The sequence below is a fragment of the Borostomias antarcticus genome (assembly GCF_949987555.1).
Source record: "Borostomias antarcticus genome assembly, chromosome: 32".
Classification (NCBI taxonomy): Eukaryota; Metazoa; Chordata; class Actinopteri; order Stomiiformes; family Stomiidae; genus Borostomias; species Borostomias antarcticus.
The window spans coordinates 2,367,650-2,394,875 of record NC_140265.1 but is presented as its reverse complement, the minus strand read 5'-3'; the positions used below and the strand labels follow the sequence as shown (position 1 = coordinate 2,394,875).

General features: G+C 44.1%; 3 protein-coding genes across 4 annotated transcripts in view; all 3 read left to right on the top strand.

Moving 5' to 3' along the window:
• Positions 1–27,226, top strand: part of LOC311327418 (heat shock factor 2-binding protein-like) — a gene marked incomplete at both ends in the record, with an annotated part of 468,623 nt that overhangs the window by 32,063 nt on the left and 409,334 nt on the right. The gene's annotated exons all lie outside the window — the stretch shown is intronic.
• Positions 1–27,226, top strand: part of LOC311327363 (AP-1 complex subunit sigma-2-like) — an 80,230-nt gene that overhangs the window by 36,955 nt on the left and 16,049 nt on the right. The gene's annotated exons all lie outside the window — the stretch shown is intronic.
• LOC311327360 (membrane-spanning 4-domains subfamily A member 4A-like) lies at positions 7,932–13,136 on the top strand. Of its 2 annotated transcripts, none has more exons than XM_084460397.1 (7): positions 7,932–8,171; positions 8,274–8,384; positions 9,681–9,737; positions 10,098–10,265; positions 11,572–11,685; positions 11,815–11,895; positions 12,210–13,136. In XM_084460397.1, the coding sequence occupies exons 1-7, from the start codon at positions 8,010–8,012 to the stop codon at positions 12,246–12,248; spliced, it is 732 nt and encodes a 243-aa protein (XP_084316523.1). In that variant the 5' UTR covers positions 7,932–8,009; the 3' UTR covers positions 12,249–13,136. The 2 variants fall into 2 exon arrangements, with proteins under 2 accessions (XP_084316523.1, XP_084316524.1); XM_084460398.1 differs by having other exon boundaries at positions 11,815–11,915; positions 12,210–13,134.

The following is a 27,226-nucleotide window of genomic DNA, read 5'->3' as shown; positions in this document are numbered from 1 at the left end:
AAAAATGTATATTGGAACATTTTGACAGAATTAGATTATTGAATAGAGAATATTATTTAAAAAAGAAAAGGGCAGGAGTTCTGGGGAGCCTACCTACGCCCTAGCGGCATATCTCAATAAAGACTTTTTAACTTTTGGCAGTTGCTTTATTTTGAACGAGAGAATATTATTATAATATTAACGCCACTCGTGAAGGCGCCTGCGTTGTTATGAACGGAACGCTGCTAGGCTGCTAGAATCGGCTGCTAGAATAAGCCAGCTAATTTATGGCAACAAAGCCTTTATTGAGATATGCCGCTGTACGCGTGGGTGGGCTCCCCAGCTCAGTCTTGTTGTTCCGACCATGGTTTAATTTGCAATAGCACCTTCATCACACCTGTCTGAATGTGCCAACCAAGTGATTTACAGTGATTTTAGAACTCTATGACGCACACAAAGTTGGTGGTTTTGTCAAAAGAGCCTTGCAAACCGTGACGTCACAGAGCGCCCTTGTGACGTGGGCCAGGAGGAGTATAAAAGCCAGAGAGCGACAGAGGAGAAGCAGCCAGAGAGAGAGAGAGGGGGGCGTCTCCCTCTCCCTCTCTCTCCCTGGCTCTCTCTCGTGGGCCAGAGAGAGAGAGAGAGGAGGAGGAGATGTCAGATTGATATCTCCTCCTCTCTCTCTCTCTCTCTGTCTCTCTGGCCAGAGAGGGAGGGGGGAGGAGATGTCAAGATGGTATCTCCTTCTCCTCTCTCTCTCTCTCTCTCTGGACCACTGAGAGAGAGTCAGGGAGAGAGAGAGAGATGTCCTCTTCTCTCTCTCTCCTCTTCCATGGCTCGGAGGAGGAGGCGGTGGAGGTGGCAAATTATAAAAACTAAATAAAAAATGATTTTAATCATAAAAACTGATTCTTGTCTGATTATTGTAAGCTATAGTGTTGCTATTAAGATATCCATGTTAGCATATACTGTTACTATAGTTACTGTTAGCACTTCAAACTTCCACTGTGTCATCAGCTGCTGGCCCCTAGTCACCATACGAGGGAATGTAGTTTGCAACATCTCCATCTTCCATGAGCAAGATGACATATTTGGCTATCTGTGGAGAGAGTGCAACATAAATGGTAAATGGACGGCACTTATATAGCGCTTTTCAACCTTAGCGGCACTCAAAGCGCTTTACAATGGCCTCTCATTCACCCATTCACACACACACTCACACACCAATGGCGGTAGCTGCCATGCAAGGCGCTAACCTGCTCATTGGGAGCAATTTGGGGTTAGGTGTCTTGCTCAAGGACACTTCGACATGTGAACATAGTGGGATTCGAACCACTGACCCTTCGATCACTGAACGACCCGCTATACCAACTGAGCTACAGCCGCCCCACAACATAGGTTTAGTGAATTTCTTGCTAGCCTAAAGGTAATGTTAATCTAATAATGATAGTATCATAAATTGATAAATGCTGCATGATTTTAAATTTTTTATTATCTATTTTACACAAGACAGATTTGTTCGGTTAGGTGGCAATTTCACAACAGCAGCATAGCCTACTAGAGATACACACAATAATACGTACCGGTATATTGATATATGATATTCCCATAGCAATGAAATTCTAATGAAAAGGTCTACACAGTAGGCTACATTGTTGAATAAAGCATTATGGAGCGAGAAGCAGTGGGATGTCACGAATATTAGTTAGTTACACCCCGCTAGCCGTGTCGATATAATGTTGATTCTAACACTGGTGGTCACGATCTTCTGTAATCTCCTAATACAGGCTGTCCTAAAATAACCCATATGTTGTTACTGTACATGAATTATATGTACAAAACAGTAGATTAACGTTTCATTAAGTCAAACACCATGGCCTGTATGTTTAAACCCCAAATGGCTAAGATTCCTAAGATAAGCAATACCTTTTCCTCCTCCAGGCGAGAGATGATTTCTTCATTGACACCCGCTGCTGCTGACACACGTGGCACTCAGTTAACCCATGGAGCTATGGGGAGTTAAATCTGACTTTTTTCTCAGAAATTCTGACTTTTTTTCTCAGAAATTCTGACTTAAATCTCAGAAGTTATTTCTGACTTTTTTCTCAAAAATTCTGACTTTTTTCTCAGAAGTTATTTCTGACTTTTTTCTCAGAAATTCCGAGTTTTTTTCTCAGAAATTCTGACTTTAATCTCAGAAATTCTGACTTTAATCTCAGAAGTTATTTCTGACCTTTTTCTCAGAAATTCTGACTTTAAAGTCAGAAGCTTAAAAAAAAAAAAACTCTGCTGTTGGCCCTAATACTCTTCCGTACCACAGTTATCTCGGTGAGTCAAACGTCTTATAATATGTCGGAAATAAGGTCCAGGTTGTCAAAAACGAGCATTGTCCTTTAACACTAGTCTGAGGTGGAATAGGTGCAACTGAATCGAGTCAAATGCAGCCTGCAGACGTTCAAATACCAGGACAGCAGTACATTCACATAACACACAACATGTGCACAATAGGGAACTTTGCTGGAATTCTAATCTCTGCTTTGGCTTTTTGTGTGTCCCTGAAAATCGTGGCTAACTTCCTGACACGTGCACGCTAAGTGCGCACGCTTGCTGCTTCCACATCACTCAGCTTCATTGGACCAACTCATTTTTCAAGCTGCAATGATCAATTTTCACCCCTGGTCCTGCCTGCCAGATACAAACAAGCATGCTAGTGTGGGAGGCATTTGGAAAACGGCTGCCAACAAACGTCAACAATGATTACTTGGATGAAAAGGGTGAGAGGATAATCTGAATTGTTTATATGATTGAATAGACCACATATTTTCAGCCCAGACCAAATCTGTCAATTTAGAAAATAAAAAAAAATTTGGCTTGTTAATCCTCTTTTTTTAGCATATTTAAATTAAGCACTTTTCAGATTTGAGAGACAGATGGTGATCAAGATGGTGTCAGTGAACTACAACGCCTCTAGAGGTCAGTAATGCTCCACTCAGCGTCTCCTCACTGGATCTGTTGTACATGTATGTTGTTGAAGCTGTGTGAAGTGGCCATATCATCTTCTTCAACACCTTCCTCTCCAGGCCTGGTTTCCACACGTCACCCACTACAGACAGGCAGGCTGCATGTGTACGGTCATGCTACATACAGTCCAAAACACTGCAAAGCATCATGGGGAATCTGCTTCCCACATCGTCATGTAATCCCACACCTGATGTGTAGCTCCGCCCGGCGTCTCCTGTCACGCCTCTTCCCAGCATGCACCACTGATTGGAGCGTGGCTCTGACAGCGCCCGTGGATGACTTGCTATGATTGACAGGTTGAGAGCGGCGTGGGCGGGATCCTGATACCTGTGATCTCCAGGATCTGATACGCTGCTGGAAGCGGCGCTGCTGTTGACTCCTAGACCCGTTGGCAGGAAACGGATCTGAATGAGATATATAAGAGCCATGAATGGATTTATGGGGAATTATAATGAAGTGAGAATTGATTATTGTATGCTTGTTTATTATGGTTATTTTGTTATTTGTTATTCTTTATATTGCAGTGATTGATAGAATTAATAGGGTCAACTGGGGGCGGTGTTCTCAATCCACTCAGCTCTATCTGATTATATACTTCTGTTCACCTGCTGCTTGGGAGGAAAGAGGGGAGGAAGTCGCCGTACTTTTTGTTGACCGCAGGTTTATAAGGTTTCTGATCACTGTGATTACTTTGATATGATTTCCGCACGTCATATTGAGTTTATTATTTTTTGCTTAGCAATAAAACTTTAAAACGCATATTTTTGATCTCAGCGAATCTTCTTGTTCAGCGCGTCAACTAGTTAGCCACAGACCTATCTCAGCCGCTCAGCTACTTTTTACTTTGTCTCCAGTAGTCGCTACAAGATATATAGGTATAAGTAATCTTGTGGAGGCGTGTTATAGAATTTACATCTGGCCTCAAGACCTTTCTATTCCAAACACCTTAAACCTTTGTTCTCTCTCTCCTTTTGTAATTCACCACCTCCCTCAACCGTTTACATAGACAGGGTAGCCTCCAGGAGGTCCACACACCTAGAAATGTCTACTCCAGAATAACCATCCTTTGTCCTTTTGTCTCCAAGAAATTGCCGCCTTTTCTCATGTCACATGTCTGTATTCTTGGCCACGCTTGCCATTTCACATGACGTACAATGGGTTAGCCAATCCCATCCTGGAAGCGCCGTACCTGTGTTTTGCTTGAATATAAGTCAGCACAAGATCAGGAGGCTTCACTTCTTTGGATAAACCACTCTTGTTGCGTTGTCCAGGAAGTCCTTGCGCTCGTATGTTTTCTCAATAAACCAGACTTAACCTTTTGAGCGAATCTTGGTAAATCCTTTTTGACTAGATCAGTTAAAATCCATTACAGGCGTCACTAAATGGATTGTCAAAATCAGAGCCGTTATTGCTAACACCAATCTGTTTCTTTCAGATCTGCAAAGGATTGAACAGTTCAGATTATGAATTAAAGAGGGAAATTACAGGAGAGCGTCAGCAATTACTGAATTACAATATTGACATTGATTAGAAGACCTCACCACAGCTAGGAAGTGGATTCCTCCACTTGACTCCTTTGCCACACATGCAAAGAATAGATCTGACAATCCCCCCACGGACATCCATTTTGAATAATGCGGTAAGTGGAGTCTATTTAAACCCTATCTGCTTGACCTCTTGGTGCTCTGCGGCTTGGCGAGGACGTGCCGGGATTAACCGTCTCCTCTGAGGTAAGCTGACTCGTAACAAATGGAGAGATAGTATTTAAACGCCCATAACGGTGCATTAGTATTGAAATGAGGTGCCACTTTGTCAGCGGTCTCACTCTGGGTCAGTAAGACACATCAAAAACATGCCTGAGGGACAAACCCCCCCGCGTATCCCCACCTACACACACTCACACTGTCACACACACACACACACAGCACTGTTAACCACCTCACTCACGGGCAGAGAGGAGGAGGTGCATGCTGATGAGCCACTACTGAAATGCACCAGTCGATCTGATCTGTTTTGGGAGAGCAGGAGAGAGATACCGTTGGGGGGGGGGAAGCGAAGGACCCCTGTGGCTCCCTGGGAAGGAAAACAGGATACGGCAGGAACTCTTCAGTGGCTAAATCAGAGATGTCCTCTTCAAGATCTGCATGGCTTACTTTACTTACTAAGGCCTTTAAATTCCCTGAGGAATCATCGATTAAACCCTTCCATCCTCTTTAGATCTGCATAAGCAGCGTACAGTGTTAAAGGACATGTAATAATGGCCCATCAATTCACAACCACACTACATATTCATGCAGAACATACATAATAGGCTACTGTCATAAAAGTGCTTTATACAGACCATGCGTTCAGCCCACGGAAAATCAATAAAACGACAGCAAATAAACAATTAATTTCGCCCTGTTGGTCCTCTGTTAGATGATGTCTTATTTTTATGTCAACGTCTTCCTCCTATTCTCCCTCCCTCACGTTGACTGCTTTTAAGTGTGTAGGAGTTTAAAGATCGAAAATGTATTTTGAAATCAATTTCAGTCATATTCTGAGTTGTTTTCTACACTTTACATCATGACCTGAAAAATGTGCGACCTTGATAAAGTGTACTGCCTTCTCCCAGACTTTGATTGCTTGGTAGTTGCACAGTTGTTTAGAAATGACTTTTACCCAAGAAAACTTTAATGTAATCTGAAGGGTAAGAACTCTTCAGAGATTTTGCCTTGACTCTAGATGCTGTATTGTTTCTATCCATACTGCATGTAATAAAGACAGTGCTTTGCCTAAAGCCACAAAGAGTGAAGAACGAGTTTTCTCCCACTAGTGTTATTGGACGGTTTTAATAACTACTGTAACTTTTATTATATAACTTACATTTTATCTGATGTGTTTTATATAGGTTTCACTACGATCCCTTTACAGCATACCCTTTTGTGTTGGTGGATAAGAAAGGATTTTTTTCCCGAATGCTGCAGTTTGGAAAACTTGGCTTTGCAGGCCTTTAAAAGTGAAAAATTAAAAAAATGAAAGATTATTCCATATCTCCTTTATTACAGTTCAAACGACACGCACGCACGTAGGCTATACGTAGCCTACTCACACACACAAACACAAAGCCCACGAAAATATTGCTTTTCCATTCGTTTCTGTTGTAATTTTATTCGCTCTGGTTTAATTTGATTTGTTTTTGTTTTATTTAAATTGTATTATTTATTTCATTTTATTATTAACAATTTTCGATTAGTGAAGACCGTGAAGACCTTGTCGATAGTCTGTCCATTAGTCGACACATTTGCACATCCCTACTGTAAATAAACTGTAAAAGTGTAGATCAACTTAAACTATCTAAATGACTGACAGACACTTCATTTTGGAAATCAAGGAAGCCTAAGGGTTTCTCAGAAATTAGGCAAGGTTTTCCACAGAGATAAAGTTGGTTTCACGTTCGACATTCGTCACATTCATATTTGGAATTTTAGGGACCGTGGAGAAAGTACAATCATAATCAGGAAAAAAATCAATAACTGCCAATATTAAACAAAGACACCACAAACCACTTGCAAATTATTCTACTAATCAATATCTATCTGTGACAGCTTTTGGATTCATGAAATTATTGATTACCAATTTATTAAAAATCAATAAATCAATTAAACCAATATTTAATGTGGTTAGGATCAATAACTGCCACTTCAGAATTATTCTACTAATCAAGATTTATCTATGACACCTTTTGGTTTTCTGAAAATATTGATTACCAATTTATTAATCAATCAGACAGATATTTGGTCAAGTTTTTAATCAATAACTTTGCCAATTCTGGGCACAGACACCTCAAACCACTTCTGAATCATTCTACTAAGCAATCTCTATCTATGACATTTGGTTTTCTGAAAATGTTGATTACCAATTTATTAAAAATTAATTAATTAATTAAACCAATATTTAATATGATAAGGATCAATAACTTTGCCAATTTTGGGCACAGATAACCCAAACCCCTTGATCAAAAACTTTGATTTAATAAAACCAAGAGCTGTCATAGATAGATATTGATTAGTAGAATAAGTCAGAAAGGGTTTGAGGTGTGTGTGCCCAAAATTATATATAGTTATTGATTCTAATCATATTAAATATTGGTTTAATTGATTTTTAATGAATTGGTAATCAATAATTTCATAAATCCAAGAGCTGTCATAGATAGATATTAATTAGTAGAATAATTCAGAAGTGGTTTGAGGTCTCTGTGCCCAGAATTGGCAGTTATTGATCATAATCATATTAAATATTGGTTTAATTGATTTATTGATTTTTAATAAATTGGTAATCAATATTTTCAGAAAACCAAAAGGTGTCATAGATAGATATTGATTAGTAGAATACTTCAGAAAGGGTTTGAGGTGTCTGTGCCCAAAACTGGCAAAGTTATTTATCCCAGCCACATGAAATATTGGTTTCATTGATTTATTGATTTTCAATTAATTGGTTATCAATATTTTCAGAAAACCAAAAGGTGTCATAAATAGATATTGATTAGTAGAATAATTCAGAAGTGGTTTGAGGTGTCTCTGCCCAAAATTGGCAGAGTTATTGATCCTAACCACATTAAATAATGGTTTAATTGATTTATTGATTTTTAATAAATTGGTAATCAATAATTTCATACATCCAAAAGCTGTCCCAGATCGATATTGATTAGTAGAATAATTTGCGAATGGTTTGTGGTGTCTTTGTCCAATTTTAGTAATTGATTTTTTTCCTGATTATGATTGTACTTTCTCTACGGTCCCTAAAATTTCGAATATGAATGTCTGACGAATGTCGAACGTGAAACCAACTTTACCTCGGTAATGTTTCCTCATGGTGGGCGTTTCTAAAATGCAGAAGTGACTCATGCACATTTTCTGGAACTACCCAGTCCAACAGGCTGGTTGGGGAAAAACGCTGCCCACAACTAGAGCACAGATCACTCAGTTTATATAGGCTACTATACATAGGCTGCAACCATTTATCAGAAGATGACCGTTACAGCAAGAAACACCAACCAGCTACAGGTAATAGTCACACATGTTCATCATGGTGGGAATGGGACTGGAACGGAGGCTTCTTCCACGGTCACGATGGGACAGACGGACTCAAAGCTCGAAAAATTCCGGAAGGGGCATCCAAAAGCACTAGGGGTAACAAATAATTAATTCATTAATTATGATAAGTACTTCACTGGTGACTACTACTATTATGAATATTGCAAAATGTCCTTATATTTCGTTTTCATTCTCCAGACTGTACAGATCATGATTGGGGTAGTAATGCTCTTAATCGGAATTGTGATAGCTGTGAATGGAGATAGTTTTGCTGTTTTGTCTGGAACTTCATTTTGGGCATCAATGATTGTAAGTAGCCTACCCACCCTTCTTTTCCAAGCATATTTTCACCGTAATCTGAATTTACATTTCAACATTTTAAGGCACATTTCTCACTTCAGAAATGATAGCTTGCTGCACTGTACACAAAAGTGGATACGTCACAAATGCAAAATACACAAGAAACTCATCATCAGTGTTCTATTGCGAGCGAAAATAAGTCACTGTGAATTAACTGTAAAAACGCAGATCAACTTAAACTATCTAAATGACTGACAGCCACGGCATTTTGGAAATCAAGGAAGCCTGATCCAGATGGCCCTTGTGGCTTAGTTCCGGCCCATATATGGCCCAGAATCATTACACATCCGCTTGCTATCTAGGAAGGGTTTCTCAGAAATTAGGCAACGTTTCCTCTCATGGTGGGCGTTTCTAAACTACTCATCCCTGTTCAACAGGCTTTATATTTTATTTTTCATATTTTTTAATAGAATAATGCAATCAACAAATAGTCCTAGCAAAAAAAGAAGACAACACAAAGTGGTCTAGTCAGGACCACACAGTGAGTGGTTATCATAAAGACAATGACAAATAAGCACTTTTTTTTTTCTCTTACAGTATATCATTTTAACTAATTAACAAACACATTAAACAGGTTTTGTTCTTGGTATTAGAACCCACTCAATATACAGTAATAAACAACAGTTTTAGGACTAAATGATCCTAACCCCCCCCTTTGTCAGAGAGGCTGATACAGTTGAAGCAAAACGTTTCAATGTATGTCTGTCCTTTTTACCGTTTTTAATGTAGCTAAATGTTTTATTTCATGCACTTTGAGTTTTATGAAAAGTTCTTTATAAGGAAAATGCATTAGTAGTAGTAGTTGTTATTGTTATTATCATGAGTATTCTGTTATTATTATTATTATTACCATGTACCCTCTGCAGTGGCGTATTTAGGCATGGGCAACATGGGCATCTCGGGGGGGGGGGGCGGCAAGAGGAGCAGAAAAAAACTGCGAATCTCCGCAAAGTAACCCCCCCCCCGTCACCAAATCGCACGTCAATCAGAATTGCCTGCGCCGTAGCGGGGGGGTTCGTCCAAGGTGGCATATCAGCTAGAAACGCTACTGACCCTCTGTGAAAAAGGGGATGTTGAAATAGAATGTTGTGTTCATCTGTTATTCCCCCTTACTGTAACTCTTTTCTGGTAGATTGCTCAACAGTCAGATAAATATTAGGAATCCTCATTTTCTGTCCGTAAAAACTATTTAATTCATTAGGCCTGCTTTACATGTGTCCTAACTGTTTACTCTATTTCCCATAGTACATTGCCACTGGCTCTCTCGCTATTGCATCTGACAACAAACTAAACACATGTCTGGTCAGTATCAAGCTGTCTTTAAACACACACACATGCACACACATGTAAAGGCACTCCCTTGGCACACACAGTAAAGGAATATTGCCAAAGCCTTAATTGATGGTAACAGGCCATGCTTCATAGTCGGCTGTAGTAGTGCTGGTCAGTTGATACCAACTCCATTTATGTTGTATATTTCCTTGGCACAAAGATTCTATTTTCCCACGTTTTAAGATTAGTATAGCACCCACATAGCCTATCAAAAACACTTGCACACTAACACTGCATAGTGGCAAAGGGGACAAAAGAGCATTATGTTCTACTGTACTGCTGTATACACAATCAATAACCAATCCCATCTCTCTCTGTTCCCTCCCTCAGGTGAATGCTACACTGGGTATGAGTGTTATTGCCTGCATTGCTGCTGGCATAGGCATCATTTTCTACTCTGCTGACACAGCTGGAGTACTGTTACATATGAGTTGCTATCGATACGGTGGTTATTCATCACAATATGATGATTGTGTTCGCTATCAACAACCATATAAGGTTAGACCACATATCTATATCTATTCAATATATATTCAATATCAATTCATTCTGTAGAATGTTTCAGGCAGCACTTGTGTCACTGCAACTGATCGCATGGGGGAAATGATCAAATACACTCAAGGTTTTGATGCTCCAAAATAATTTATATTACCGTTTGACAGAGTTAGCACTTCATGCGTAGAAGCCTGTAGTGTATAACTTAAGCAGGTGAAACAAAATGTTGAAGCAAAATGCTTTCTGTTTAGACATGCTGAATGATTAGGTAGGTTCAAGCATGAAAATCGATTAGGGTTAGCGCTTGTGATAGAAACGAGTAAAACTGGAAATTAAAAGTCACATTGGGAAAAGGTTGTAATATTTAAATTGCAACATTCGCTGCCAAGGCAAGTATGTTAGCTATACTCACGCACTTGCCCCAACCTACCATTTTCTGTTTTATGTTCCGACACTAAACATATACAGTAGCACTCAGTACATATCTATTCTACGTCGGTAGGCTCCACCCCTTAAGGGTTCCGCTCCTATCGGTATAATCCCCCGCCGTAGGTGGTACCAGCTGAAAATGTATTCATGGACTCGCTTCAGCCAAAGTCCAATCAGAATGGAGCAGTATAGCTATATAAGCTATATTCAGCTGCAACTGATTTCTGCACTCAACACCATCATCTTCAAGACACAATAGGCTTATATCATGCAGCTGCCATTGGTCAAGTCTCAGATGGGAGAATGTGGAATTGCCAGTTGTCTCCAATGTTAAAAGATCACTATAACAATACCACTTGGAGAGCCGAAATAATTACAATATCTAGGATACACTATCGGAATTACAAACTCATCATGACCAGACTGATTGTTTTTCATTGCCATTGTTTTCAGAACTGTAGCTTCTTGACTCTCAGCCGTCTAACTGACACCAGCCTGAGGAAAGAGCTGATTTACTCACCTTGATGAATCTACAGTACTTCACTTCCCAAAAGTGTGTTCATGCACTGAGGGCTCTCTCTGACCTATGACCCCGATTCTCCAATGGCAGTTAGGCCGAGTGACACAGTAGCCAAGGCTACATAACTCACCACATGCCCATCACACTTATCAAGGCAAAACCACAACCTATGGCCTGTACAGTAGGTACTTTATTGATAGGTATGAGTACCTTCTATCTTCCGTTCTGCAACTCATTATACTGTATAGGACTCATAGCCTACTTTATAATTATTGGTTGTTTTCCCTATGCAATCAGCCTGGTCAACATATCCAACAGCTTAACTAAAGATTGTTCACCCATCTCTGTCCTTGTGAACAGGTCAGATCCACAGGAATTGCAGGTGTCATGTTGGTTCTCACAATACTGGAGTTCATCGTCTCCATCTGCATGTCATCGTTTGCCTGCAAGGCTACCTGCAATACAGGGCCTCAAGTAAGACTTGTTCAGTTGTTAGAGAAAAGTGTTTACAGTTAGTGACCGACAATTAAATGTGCTTCGACTATAGGTCTATAATACTGGAGCCCACTGTGTTTTGACCGAAAGAAAATGTCTGTCTTTTAGCCAGTGTATTTCATTGGGAGTGACATACTTCAGAGCAGCATTGTAGCTGAAGGCCCCGCTACCCCTCTGATGGACCATCAGGTACTGTGAAACAACTTGAGGTACTTACTTAGGACAAGTGTCTATTCCATGAACTCTGTATGCTGAAACCAGTACAATAAACCTGTGTTTTCGCCGCTCCAAATCCCATGTTGGACATTCTTCATTTGCAAGAAGACCAGACTAGATGTGGTATCAGCTGAGTGATGCTGCAACCTTATTGAACTTTAAAAACACAACGCAGACTAACAGACAAAGAAACATCAAAAAGAAAAACGCCAAAAGCCAACACCATGTTGTAGTACATCTCTTACTCAGTAATACGTGTTCTCTGATCTTGGTTTCTCACAACGCAGGTTCATCAGAAAGATCAGCCCCCTGGATACTTCGTCTGAGAAGCTGCCTTGCTGACTGATCCACTTCTCATGTTTATACCATGTATTCTGTCCGTCATTTTATATTTCCATGCATCCAACAGCAAGTTCAACAGCTACAGGGGCAATAAGCACACTGATGTGCTCCAAATAATTCTGCTGTCTAAGGTAAATCACGTCCTAGATGCGTCTTTGCTAGCCTGGTTTCACCAGACCCAATTAGTGTGAAGGGGCTGGAAATTCTCTGTTGATTTTTAATTTCCAAGGGAGGCTATCAACAGTCGCAGTAAAAAATGCCTTTGGATGCCATTGGAGAAATATGGGTTAGTCATTGTATCAAGTGGGGACAGTCAAATCATAGCATAGGTTTAGCATTTCTGTTTCTCTATCTTTGTATGTTTGAAAAACAAGTACTGTATAATAATGACAAAATGACAACTTAATGCCAAACAGTTTATAGTAAAGCATGTATGGTGTATCCTCAGTGTGTAATTCATTGGTTCTAATTCAATAATAATATGCCAGTCTAACATCTACAGCTGAGAGGGCCACCTTCAAACAGGAGAACAGGAGTGCGTGATGCTATCATCAGGTGCTGTACCTCCTACTGAAGGTGTTGAAAGAGTGAAGGAGCAGCATGCATGATCTGAGAGCTTTAATGTCCTGTCTAGGAACAACACTTCCCAGATGTCATGGGATTCTGAACAATGTGTATTAAGCACTGCTAACATAGCTACTCAACAGGCCTAATAACTCCTCCTACCCATGGCGATATTCCCAATACTGCACAGTCTCTGGCATAGTTGTTATTTTTGGTAAACTGATACCTCTGGCTGATTGTCTTCACACTGTCCACACATGTTCCCGTCTTCATGTCTGTCCTTAAAACGCAATAAATCAATAAACAAATATAAAGAATTTCAGAGTGTCTCCCCAGATACTCAGTTTCTGTATGCACAATTGAGATTATCCTGACTAGTATCATCGCTGCCTGGTATGGGAGTAGCACCATGCTAGACCGGAAGGCATTGCAGAGAGTGGTACGGTCAGCAGAATTGGCTGTGTTGAGGCCGGTGTGGCAGGCCGGTTGTTTTCTTTGGGTTTTATGAGTGTATTGGTTTCCAGGTGTGTTTCTTTATTTTGGGTGAGGGTGCAGTGCTGTCAAATGAATCCCTCAGCTTCAGTGAGGGTAGCTGCATCGGGGTTCGAAAAGTGTCCCGTCCACCTTGTAATATTCATAGCTAATGAATATATTGTTTACTTTTAGTCAGGTGCCCATCCGGACACCTACTGGTTTGTACGTGGTCCTGAAATGCCCCGCCCACGTTGAATGTCGACAGTCTCCCGCTCACTAGTTGGAGAGCAGTCACATTTGTTGGAGCAGCCTGTGAATAAAATTAACCAACGTTATACTGGCATGTCAGTCGTGCAGTTCATTCTGTAAGATAACAGGTGAATATTTCATGGTGTCAGAATAGAGGAACAGTACCCAGACGAGCATGGAACCAACGGGAGTACCGTCGCCCCACATGGACTGGGACTCTCTCGACTTACCTGGGGTATGGAGGAAGTTCAAGCAACACGTTGAGTTGATGTTCTCCGGCCCGCTAAAAAGCAAAGGAGAAGAGGAGAAATGCAGCTACTTGCTCCTGTGGGTAGGAGAAAGAGGACGAGACATTTTTAACACGTGGGTCCTAACTGCGGGTGAGGCAAAGCTACTGAAAAGCTACTACGATCGTTTTGAAGCATATGTAACGCCAAAAAAGAACACAATATTCGCTAGATACAAATTCCAGGAAAGGGCTCAGGGACCTAGTGAATCTTTTGAACAATACGTAACCGGATTGAAACTACTGGCAAGGGACTGTGACTACGCGGACAGGGATGAGATGATCAGGGACCGTTTCGTGTTCGGTATACACTCGGCTAAAGTAAGAGAAAAGCTGTTGAATGTCGGGTCTGAGCTGAAACTGGACAAAGCTATAGACATAGCTAGATCACACGAGCTGACCCAGACACAGACAAAAGCTCTCAGTGGAGCTACCGGCAGCTTACGTGAACAGCAACAAGTGCACGCAGTACAATGGCGCACATCAAAGGGGACCGCGCAAGAAGCGCGCCAAGCAGAAGAAAAAACTCGAGTGAGTGATGGAGGCACAAAACGTGCGAAAAACTGTAGTTACTGCGGAAACAGATGGCACAAGAACTTAGATGACTGCCCGGCTAAAGGGAGACAGTGTGCAAAATGTGCAAAATTTAACCATTTTAGCGCCGTCTGTAAATCTAGTCAGTTTAATAGGAAGACGGTGCATGAAGTGAGTCACAGCCCAGAGTCAGACACAGACGAACTCTTTGTAGATGTAGTGCAGAAAGAACATGTTGCAGACGTAGAGCAGGCGTTTGCATGCATAGAGATAGGGAAACAGGGCGCAGAACTCAGATTCAAGCTGGACACTGGTGCTCAAGTGAATGTGATTCCCCTGAGAGAATACCACAGCCTGAAGCAGGAGTCCAAGCTCCAACCCACCACACGCAGACTGACAGGCTACGGTGGAGAGCAGCTCAAAATAAAAGGGACATGCACAATAAAATGCAAATATAAGGAACAGGGCATGATGCTGGACTTTTACATTGTGGACACGCAAGCGCCTCCTGTACTAGGTCTACAAGCATGTCTAGACATGGACCTCATCAAGCTGGTGCTGTCAGTCACAGCGCCGCCTCCTCTCGGGAAACAGACAGTGATGGAGGAGTTCGGTGATGTTTTCAAAGGGATCGGACTTTTCCCAGGAGAATGCAAAATCCACCTTGACCCGAACGCAATACCAGTGGTGGCCCCACCAAGGAAGATTCCACACAAACTACGCAGTCAACTAAAGGCAGAGCTGCAGGAGATGGAACGCACACACATCATCGCCAAGATAACTGAACCGACTGAGTGGGTCAACCGGCTGGTGGTTGTAGAAAAACCACGGACAGGCAAGCTCAGAGTCTGCTTAGACCCCAGAGACTTGAACAAGGCCATAAAGCGCCCGCACTACCCGCTACCCACACTAGAGGACATCACGTCTGAGCTAGCCGGAGCTCGCTATTTCAGCGTTCTAGACGCCCGCTCAGGATACTGGGCCATCAAGCTGTCCGAGGATTCGTCCAGGCTCACAACATTCCACACGCCGTTTGGACGCTACCGATTCCTACGGTTACCATTTGGAATTATCTCCGCTCAAGACGAATTCCAGCGCAAAATAGATGAAACATATGAGGGTCTCGACGGAGTAGTCGCCATTGTTGACGACGTCCTCATCTATGGAGCGACCAGAGAAGAGCACGACAGGAGACTTCGCGCTATGCTGCAGAGGTCGCGAGAGAGAGGGGTCCGGCTCAACCCCGAAAAGAGCACCATCGGAGCCACTGAAGTAGGCTACTTTGGGCATCGGCTCTCAGCAGACGGTCTCAAACCGGACCCTGAAAAAGTATCAGCCATCAGGAACATGGAGCCGCCAAAGAACCGGGCAGAGCTAGAGACTGTGCTAGGCATGGCCAACTACCTGGCCAAGTTCGCCCCCTGCCTCTCTGAGGTGAACGCGCCCATGCGACAGCTGCTAAAACAGGACAACGAGTTCCTGTGGGACACACAGCATGATGCAGCGTTCCAGAAGATGAAAGAGGTGATCACCATAGAACCAGGACCAGTTTTGGCCTATTTCAATCCAGAGAAAACCCTCAGTCTACAGGTGGACGCATCGAAGCACGGGCTCGGAGCCGTTTTGCTCCAAGAGGGTAGGCCCATCAGCTACGCATCCAAGTCCCTCACCGACAGTGAGGTGAACTACGCACAGATAGAAAAGGAAATGTACGCCATCCTTTTCGGCTTTAAGCGTTTCCACCAATACGCCTACGGACGCCACGTCCTGGTGGAATCTGACCACAAGCCCCTTGAATCCATCTTGAAGAAGCCCCTCGCTGCAGCTCCACCGAGACTGCAACGTATGATACTACAACTCCAAAAATACGACTTCACCATCGAACACCGCCCTGGTAAGGACATCCCCGTCGCCGACACACTCTCTAGAAAGTTCTTAACATCTCCCGACAATGACAACCTGAGTGAGGGGATGGACTGGCAGGTGCACACTGTCTATCACAGCTTACCGGTGAGTGATGCAAAACTGGAAGTAATTGCGGCCGCGACAGAAAATGACACACAGTTCAAGCAGCTCAGCCAGGTGATACTAGACGGATGGCCCGAGGAGAGAAGGAAGTGTCCCCAGAGCGTGTCTGAGTTCTGGAACCACCGTGACGAGCTGTCAAAGGCAAATGGAATCATCCTTAAGGGAGAGAAGATCGTCATCCCAGCCAGCCTCAGGGAGGAGATGTTGTCAAAAATCCACGCTGGACATATGGGGATGGAAAAATGTAAACAAAGGGCCAGGGACATCATGTTCTGGCCGGGGATGGGAAAGGACATAGAGGACATTGTGGAGCGATGCTCTGTCTGCCAAGAACGACGCCCAGCAAACGCCAAGGAGCCCATGATACCACACCGTATTCCAGACAGGCCCTGGCAGGTCGTTGGGACAGATCTTTTCATGTGGAACAACCAGGACTATCTGGTAACTGTCGACTATTACAGTCGGTTCTTCGAGCTGGACAGACTCACCAGCACCACGTCAACAGCCGTCATCCACAAACTCAAGGCAAGCTTCGCCAGGCACGGCATCCCCGAGACCTTGGTTTCAGACAACGGGCCCCAATACACCTCCAAGGAGTTTGAGTCCTTCACCGAGTCATGGGAGTTCGACCACGTCACATCAAGCCCGTTTTTCCCACAGAGTAACGGCCTCTCAGAGAAATCAGTACAGACCGCCAAGGCTCTCATGGACAAGGCCAGAGCAGATGGACGAGACCCATACATCAGTCTCCTAGAGTACCGGAACACGCCCGTTGATAGCTTCAAGTCACCAGCGCAGTTACTGATGAGCCGCAGGCTGCGTTCTGTCCTGCCAAGCACCAACCAACAGCTGCTACCGAAGGTCGTCAGCCATCAGAAGACACATGCAACGCGAGTGCAGAGACAAATGCATCAGAAGAAATACTTCGACAGGTCCAGTAAGCTACTACCACCCCTACACAGTGGAGAGCACATCAGACTCCAGGAACGAGGACACTGGAAGCCAGCAGTGGTCGTACAGCCTGCTGACACCGAGCGATCCTACCACGTCCGCACTCCAGATGGTCAAGTGTATCGCCGTAACCGGAGGCACCTCCGGAGCACCAAAGCGCACCACGCTCCCACACCAGAACCAGACCCATACTCACCTGATGGTATCACACCAGAAGAAAATCACACACCTGTCACACACCCAAGTGAAGCAATGGACTTACCTGTGTCACACGCCCCAGAGCTGTCGTCCGGTCCAGAAACAGAGGTTTCCTACCGCACCAGGTCAGGCAGAGAGGTCAGGCCTCGAACCCTTTTGGACCTGTGAATTGTAAAGGGTGTACGCCGAACGCTGCCCTAGAAAAAAAAAAAAAAAAACCTGAATGTAACCTTGAAGTATGCATTACTTACCTTTGGTCCTGGCACTTTGTGAATCAAGTTGTACAGTCAAACCTTTCATAAATATGGTCAATATCGTTCTAGTGAAATAGTCTACATTTTGCCTTAAGAGTCGGTATCATTATTAATATTGTTACTATTGAACAAAAGGCTAAGTTTGTTCATGTCATGTTTACAGTTTACCTACTAAGATGGACACTTTGCACTATAATGCCTTTTGGTTGTTTGTTGTTGTTTTTATAAAGAGGAGGATGTAATATTCATAGCTAATGAATATATTGTTTACTTTTAGTCAGGTGCCCATCCGGACACCTACTGGTTTGTACGTGGTCCTGAAATGCCCCGCCCACGTTGAATGTCGACAGTCTCCCGCTCACTAGTTGGAGAGCAGTCACATTTGTTGGAGCAGCCTGTGAATAAAATTAACCAACGTTATACTGGCATGTCAGTCGTGCAGTTCATTCTGTAAGATAACAGGTGAATATTTCACACCTCATGCTAACGTTATGAATTTTAAATGACATTTTTTGAATACTGTAAAAGTTGTTGTTTTCCTTAAGCCTGTGTTGTGTGGTGTTTGTGTAGACCTCTGACGACCTCTGACGCTAGACCATACCGGTTTAAAAAAAAGGTGGTGGCAGCGAGCGTTACCCGCAAATTGAATCCAGTAATCGGTTCCCCCTTTTGCTGGGTGGTTCTGGTTTAGTTCAGATTAATCAGTAAACATGAACACGACAAGACTCAGTTAACTCAGAGATTTCTAGCTCAAGAAACACTCTTTCTCTATCTATCTCTCTCTCAAGAGTGCCCCCTTACACACAGAATACACAGGATATGTGTACACCATCTTACAGAGGCTTACAGGCAAAGGGGCCCTGTAGTTGAACGTTACGTCTTGGCCCCATTTTCGGGGAAGTTTGAGAGGAAGCACGGAAGTTTGTGTGGTTACTAGGGGTGTAACGATACACTAATCTCCCGATATGATACACGATATTGGGTTGACGATAACAATACGATACACTAAGGGCAGGTGTGAAGCGTTGCAGTAGTGTTGCTTTTCACACCAATAGTGCATTTCTCCACATTTCTACTCCAATACACTGTGAATTTAGAGCTTAATTGTTGTAATATCATGGATAGGCCTAGAGACAAAAGACATGTTTGTTACCAGCGTTGTGTAGCCAGTGTTCACTGATATACAATAAACATGCAGTATCACAATATTGTTTTCACCTTGACGATACGTATTGTGACGTTTCTGTATCGCGATATATTGTGGCACGATATATTGTTACACCCTTAGTGGTCACTGGCTTTTGAGGCCTGATAGCCTACATCCCTTGTCCTGTTTTGTGTCCTGTCCTTTTATTGTTCTGTGATTATGTGCACTTTATTCTGTTTTTTGTTTTAGTTTATTTTATATATTGTACAGCACTTTGATGCAACTTCGGTTGATTTTAAACATGCTTTATAAATAAAGTTGACCTTGACCTTGACCTTACTAAAGCGTCATTTCGACAGTGTGTAATTGGTGGCTGACAGAGATCCCTATTAGTAACCAGGTCACAGATACACAAAATAAAGAAAGCCAAAACTGCAACTGGCATGAGAGTAAGAAACTATGATCTTGCGAGGAGTGGTTAGGAAGCCAGGTTTGATATACTGCACGGTGGTGATGAGATGATGGACCACAGGTGACCACAGTAAGTAATTAAGCCAGCGCAGCTGGAATGACAGATGGATCAACTGGAGCCTGCAGCCACGCCCCCACACCGAGGGCCAGAGGGGAGGGGGGAGAGTAGAGGGGAGAAAGTAGAGGGTAGAGCTAGGTGGAGATGGAGGGCGTGACAGTTCCCCGCCCTGTCTAGGGGCGCCACCTGGCGACCAACCAGGGCTGAGTTTCCTAGAGGCATCGTAGCGCAAAGTTTATCGTAAGCTACGGCGTTCATCGTAGCACTACGATGAACGTAGCGCCACGATGCCTCTGGGAAATGCAGCTCAGGCTTGTCTGGGTGAGCCTGATAGTAATCCCAGAGGAGTAAGTAATTAAGTACATTTTATTTGATATAGCACCTCTCACAGACACGGTCACATTTCGGTTGAACGAAAATAACCGATTGAGAGTCGACTATCGGTTAGAAAAAAAACAACTAATTTGCATCCTGTTAACATATTAGACTTTTGGATATGAATATCATTATTGTATTTTTGTGTGTTGGCTGTAAGCCGACACACCAAGGAGAGGGAATCCTTTTTGTCTGTGCTTCTTGCGTCTTGCTGTCTGTTGTTGACCTGCAATTCCATTGCTGCTACCACAAGAGGCAGTAGTCCCAGAACATAAAAACCAAAGACTCCACAGGGCAGCAGTGGCTGAGTGGATAGTGCGCTGCCTATCATGGCGAAGGTTGTGAGTTCGATCCTTGGTGTGGACATACCAAGGTACCATGACATATTTTGTCACTGGATGTTGTAGAAGTTATGTAACGAGCGTGGGTCATATTTGTTAATTATAGACCCTTTTACAGCCTAGTCAGCACAAGTAGCCTATGCGTGCATTCTTGAAACCGTAGCAGAGGAAGACAGATGAAATCGCCATTATTAAGCGTACGGACTGGACTGAGGAAATCATCAGAAATGCCTGCGTTTGCGGTGCCCATTTTATATTAGTTTAGTTATTTTGACTATCTGGTTTCACTGGAATGTCTGGTTGAAATGTAGCCCTTCTCAGTCCCGTTGTTAACAGTCCTTTGCTGGTGCATTCACTTTTCCTATAAAATAATAATATCGGCCTAGTTAGGAGAGCCTACAAGTGTCAGATAAACATGAAACTTCACTTACCTAAGCAAAAGGGTCTATTTTAACAAATGCTGGGTTGAAGCTTCAAAGCATTGCCACCACCACAGAAGAAGACTACCTCGGAAAAATAATTTCACTCAGACAGAACGCGTCTAAATAAGTTATTTATTGGTAGCGCCGAGGCTTCAAAACCCAGCATTTGTTACAATAGACCATTTTGCTTAGGTAAGTGAAGTTTCATGTTTATCTGACACTTGTAAATATGAGCGCCTCTCCTAACTAGGCCAGACTGTTGTCTGGCATGAGCGAGTGGACTGAGAAGGGCTAGTTGAAATGAAGAGTAATATCTGAAATAAACAGTAACCCATAACCTGGCTGCACGCGTAGCTAAAGCTAAGTTCAGGAAATGAAGCCCAATGATAGCTAACGTTAGCTAGTGCTGGCTAACACGCTAGCTAGTGTTAGCTACCTAACTCAAGGCCAGAGGAGTGCTTTAGCTAAGGTTAGCTACTACAAGCTAGCTAGTCCTTGTCACCAAAACTTGCCTCACAACGTACGTAGCTAAACTATTCACACAGCAAGCAACGTCAGCTGACTGGGACTGTCTTGTGAGTAGAATAACCAGTGTTGTGAAATACAGATTGCACAGCAATTGAGCAGGACAATATCATTAAGGCTAGGTTAGGTAGCTAGCAAAGTCAACTTGCCCAGCTGGTATGGTTATAGGTTCATTCCTATGGGATAGCTTAGTAGTTTGTGATTTAGCAATGGGTTGACTTCACTAGATCACTAGATCAATATTTTCAGTTGGGGATACAGGGCTGTACATTGCGACATATATGTCGCATGTGCTATGAAAAAAATTTTTTTTATTTGCCCTGTAGCACGCATGCGACAGACAGCGAGTCGCTTGTATGTAACGTTAGCGGGTTTTTCCGTGTTGAAGCCGGGAGGATGAGTGAGGTGAAATCAAGCCCCCAGGATTCGAAATCTAAAGTGAAGGCCTATTGAACCGCGCCATCTTGGCTAGATTTGTAGTCATTTGGCTATTTCCGGTGACTTTTGACTTGCGCAGTTGAGCTTTTCTGTCCGACGCGCGTCCACGAAAAAGTTCACCTTTATGTGAAATGTAGACGCACGTTCCCGGCTCTCTCGGCTCTCCCCGCTTTGATTTAGCAATGAAAACCGGCTTGCATATTAACCTGTTTTTGTAAAATATATCCATTGGAGAAATTATTTTTTCATCCAGGCATCTTAGTTTTAACAGGTTAAATATAACGGAACATGTTTTGTTTGCTAGTAGATGGTATTCATTCCGTTCGCGATAACGTTATTGCAGCCAGGCTAAATTCCTCCAGGGAGCCAGTGACCGGCGAGTTGAAGAGCTTCACTCCCCGCCAGCAGGAGCTTTGGCCGCCGCTACCGCATCTTGGATAACCCGCTGAGTTCGTGGCTGCTATTTCACACTCGCCCTTGATCAATCCCAATACCGATCCATGGTAACAATGAATCAATCGTTCAGATCAGATCGGCAGTGCTGCATGCATGTTACAACATCATTGTTACCTTTATTAACATAACCATAGCCTACATTTATCTCTCTAACGTTAGGCTATCCATCACCAGTCGGCCATTCGATAGCTGGAAGCGGTGAACGCCAACGTTGACTGAAAACACCCAAACTCAGTGTATCGTTTCATCTTCATGCTACACATCAACTCCTTTACATTGTATGTGAATAAATTCCTGTTATTCTAAAAATATCCCATTTCTGTCCATTCTTGGAAAAGGCTAATAATTGCTGTCAAAAGATCACTCCAGTTTATCACCGTATTCCACTACCATTTCAGCTATGCACAGGAGGTTGTCTTGTGGTCATTTTCATTAAAAAATGATTAGCCTGATCAGTTTGTTGTATGTATTAAGCCCTTTTTGAGCGTTTTGTGTGTGTGCATTGTTAAGTGTAAGCTTATGCAGCCTACTCCAAACTTTAATGGTTACAGCAGTCTTGTCGTCTACAAGCAACAGTCTCTGGCTTTGCATGGCAATTTATGTAGTATCATCCGAGTTCTACAAATGCTGTACTTTTTTGTACTGTAAGTAACCCCTCAATTATTCAATTTTACTGGGGAGCAGTGACCATAGCCTACTTGCCAACCCTCCTGACTTCCGCGGGAGATTCATAAATTTGAACTAGGTTGTGTAGTAGATAGGCTACAATAAATTAGGACAGATGCACATTTACTGAACAGCACAGACAAAAGTCGGACATTAAAAACAATTGCTCCATACACACACATATATATATATATATAATGTTTCACATTTCGTTTTAATGCTTTTAATGTCTAATTTGTAATGCTTTTAACCACAGCCACAGCACGCAGGAGATTGACAACCTTTTTGCACTTGGTTTCCAAGTGGCGAATGTGTACTGCCCATGTAAACCTGCTGTCGAGCCACAGGCCCAGGTATTTAAACTCCGTAACCAATTCCAGAGGCCGACCATAGAGCATGAGCCCCCCAGCCTCGAGCTTGCGTTTATTAGTGAACACCATGTAGCAGGACTTGCTCGCTGACAGTTTGAACCCCCACTCATAAGACCACCTTTCCACCTTCTCAATTGCCTGCCTCAGCTTCCCGAACACGTACGGCACATTCCTTCCCCTCATCCAAATGGCCCCATCGTCTGCATAAAGAGCCGACTTGATGCATCCCTCAAGGTTCGCAAAAATATCATTAATCATCACATTAAACAACACCGGGCTGATCACACTCCCTTGAGGGATACCATTCACTATGCTGAACAGCTCTGAGACGTCCGCACCCACCTTGACTCTAAGTGTCCTACCCGTTAAAAAGTCCATAACCCAATTGTACAACCTCCCCACAATACCCAACCGACTCAACTTGATAAGTAGCCCATCCCTCCACATAGAGTCGTACGCCTTTTCAATGTCAAAATACACTATCACCATCCCCTCCTTCATTTTCATTGACTTCTCGACATCAGAGCAGACTCCAACCAGAGCATCCAGCGTGGAACGCCCTTTCCTAAATCCACTCTGACAGTGACTCAGTAGCCCTCTCTGTTCCAGCACATGACACAGCCTGCGAACTATCATCTTCTCCATCCATTTGCACAAATGAGAAGTCAACGCGATGGGCCTGTAGCCATCAGGCACAGCAGGGTCCTTCCCAGGCTTACGAAACGGCAAAATCACAGCACTCTTCCACCCACATGGCAAGAGGCCCTCACTCCAGATTCTATTAAAAAATCTCAGAACTAGCTGCAAAGATGCCACGGGTAGCTGTCGGAACATGGCATAGCATAACTGGTCCTGCCCTGGGGCTGAATACCCGGTACCCTGCAAAGCTAATTTGAGCTCTGTCATTGTGAAGTCCACATCTAGAGTTGACCCAAACTCACCTCTCCGATCCCACACATTCCCATGTCTACTAAGAGTGCAGATCTTCTGCTGCCTATGCACTTCATCCAGGTGCTCCCCACTATGCACTGCAGCAAAAGCACGACCCAACATATCCGCCTTCTCTTTATCAGACACTGCCAGCCTCTCCCCAACATTCAGTGCTGGAATACGGACTGATGCCCTCGACCCACTCATTCTCTTAAACATGGACCAGACTTCACCCAGCTGCACGTTCCTGCCAATAGAGGAACAAAATTCCGTCCACGCCCTCTTTTTTGTGCCTTTCACCACCCTACGAGCAACAGCCCTACTCCTTTTGTAGGCAACCAAATTCTCGGGCGACAGGTCCCTTCTCAAAACTCTAAGAGCCGTGTTCCGCGCTCGAACCGCACTACTGCATTCCTCATTCCACCACGGCACCACCTTCTTCCTACGCTGGGTCAACCGTCTCGGAATACTCACAGTGGCAGCATTCAAAATATGACCAGCCATCTCAGCTGCGCAGTCCTCTATGCTACCCTCAAGAGCAACCAAATGAGCCGTGCCCTCACAAGACAACCTAAAGACCTCCCAGTCAGCCTTCCCGAAACACCACCCAGTAAGTGCACACCCGTCTTGCACATACACACTCGCACGAACAACCGTGAGAACTGGAAAGTGGTCACTCCCAATAGACGACTCGGTCATAACGCGCCACTCACAGGCCGTCACCAGACTACTTGACACCAGCGTAAGATCCAGGCAGGACATTGTACCCCTATTCACATCAAGCCTCGTGCCCTGCCCATCATTAAGGCAGACCAGCGACCTTCCATCCAACACGTCTTCCACCACCTGACCATTACTGTCTGTATGAAGACTGCCCCATAAACTGTTGTGTGCATTAAAATCCCCAACCCACAATTCCTTCCTAGACACCGCCCGAGCTACGTCCTGGAACATGTCCACTGTAAGCGACTTACACGGATTGTAGAAATTGACCACCCTAATATTGCCCCCCTCCTGCGGGCTGCACAAATCAACCACAACACATTCAACATCCACAGGAGAGAGCACCTCCCTATAGGCCAGCCCATCTTTCAGAAAAGTCGCACACCCCCCACCACTTTGATTGTGCGCCCGATCTTTCCTTACAGACCTGAACCCGGGGATCACAAAATCCAACTGAGGCCGCAGCCAAGTCTCCTGCACACACACAACATCAGGAACTACATCTAACTCATATATATACTTCTTCAATTCTTGGCCATTGGCTACAAGGCTCCTAGCATTCCACTGCAGAACGTGAAGCACCATCAGTAAGGTGTCAACCCTCCCCATTATCCACTGGTTTAGTCAACAAAGCATGTATCTGTTCCGCTTTAACCTCTGTCACCGCAAGGAATCTTTCGGCCGCCTCCACAATGGCTTTGATCTTATCGCTCTTCCCTTTATGCTGCGCTGCAACATTCATGACATGACAGATGAAGGCCACAAAATCCACCTTGCCCACTACCAGTGTGTCAACGCCAACACTACATTTGTGGGAACACACACTAGGCGGTGGAGCTGGAGCTTGGGGCTGGGGCCGCCTGACCGGCACAGGACCAACACTCTGCACTGCAGCACTCTCAGTCACACCACTAGGAGGCCTGCTGCTCGGCCCCGCCGCCCTAACCGTCTTCAGCGCCTCCGCGTACGATACCCCTGTCACCACCTTAACCCGTTGGACCTCCCTGGCCTCAATCTGCGCTACACATCCACCATATGCAGCACTGTGCTCACCCCCGCAATTACAACAACGCATCTTGGCATCTACCTCACACTTCCCATACTCATGTTGGCCCCCGCAACGGGCGCATCTAACCTGACCCTTACATTGCTGTGCTGTGTGCCCCATTCTCTGGCACTTGAAACATCTGAGCGGCTTGGGGATGAACGCCCTCACACTATACCTCACGTAACCCATTTGCACTGACGGAGGAAGGGCTTTCTCAAACTGAAGAACCACTGACAAGGTGGCCGTCAGCGCGCCATCCCTCTTGCTCATAAGTCTAGTGGCCTCAATCACCTTGCCTCCACGCAGCTCCTTCTTGATCTCCTCCATAGACACACTCACAGGCACACCCGAAATCACACCTTTCAATCGCGCCATTGCACCCGGAACATGAGCCTTCACCCTTTCCCCGCCAAGCGACGACAACCTCAGGATCTTGCTACTCTGTATCTCGCTGTTAGCACAAATCAACACTCGCCTATTGCCGAGAAACCGAGCAAACTTCACCTTCCCTATCTCTTTCTCGATCGCCGTAGTCAGTTTAAGGGGATGACAGTGCCCGCCATCCTGATCAAACTCCACAATTACCTTCCACTCCACGACACGACCGGGGCTCATCCGAGAGCTACCTCCACCGAGTCTCGACTGCTTCACACAGCCGCCCTCGGACTCACTACCTCCCGAACCCTTCCCCCGATCTCTCCTCTTCAAGCTCCTCCTCGGCCTCGCCTCACTCCACTCCATTTGTGTCTTGTACTCACCACTACCACCACCACCATCCGAACTAGTAGACATGTTGATACAGTCAGAGTACAGTTTATGCAATCCCACCAGAACCAAACACTTCGAATCCACCGCCCGATCGCCACTTCCGCCCCCTCCCGTCTCCACTCATCCCTCTCTCCACTCTTTTCTGGTGCCTGGATTTATGTTTGGGCATGATGTTTATGATTTAACGTTAGGCTATTAGTGCTAGTATTTTACAGCCAGCCGGTATAGTGACGTTAATGTCAAAAGAGGTGAGACTTGCCAGCATGAACCATGGCATGGACCAAACCATTTAAGAAGGGGGATATTGCTCAGGAAATAAAAACTTTTTTTTATCTGTATTGCATTTTTTGTGGCCTAATTTGAATTCTGATGCAGCATTAGTGTGACTGATCTACATGCAGAATAATTTCATCATAGAAAGAGGGACCTCTTGTTTTTTTTTGTGGGCCCTGCTTGCTTGTGGGCCCTTATAATCATCATCACCTTTCACCGCTAAACAACGGCGGCGCTGCCCCAGACCATCAAGATAATTTCAATATGAAAGACCTTTAAGTGGGATATTCCATGAGGTAGGCTACTGTAGCAAGTCGTCAGTCTTCATGACACACTGCTATGCTTGTTTGCTGTGTAGATCCAGAAGCGGGCATCTTTTCCTGTTTATACCGGCGATTTGAAGCAGCTGGTC

What these genes read in the sequence shown, in the direction of transcription:
- LOC311327360 (XM_084460397.1), top strand. Translation starts at nt 8,010, where the DNA reads ATGACCGTTACAGCAAGAAACACCAACCAGCTACAGGTAATAGTCACA. An exon ending in GGCATCCAAAAGCACTAGGG is followed by an intron (nt 8,172 to 8,273) that starts GTAACAAATAAT and finishes TTCATTCTCCAG; the next exon opens with ACTGTACAGATCATGATTGG. An exon ending in CCCCTCTGATGGACCATCAG is followed by an intron (nt 11,896 to 12,209) that starts GTACTGTGAAAC and finishes CTCACAACGCAG; the next exon opens with GTTCATCAGAAAGATCAGCC.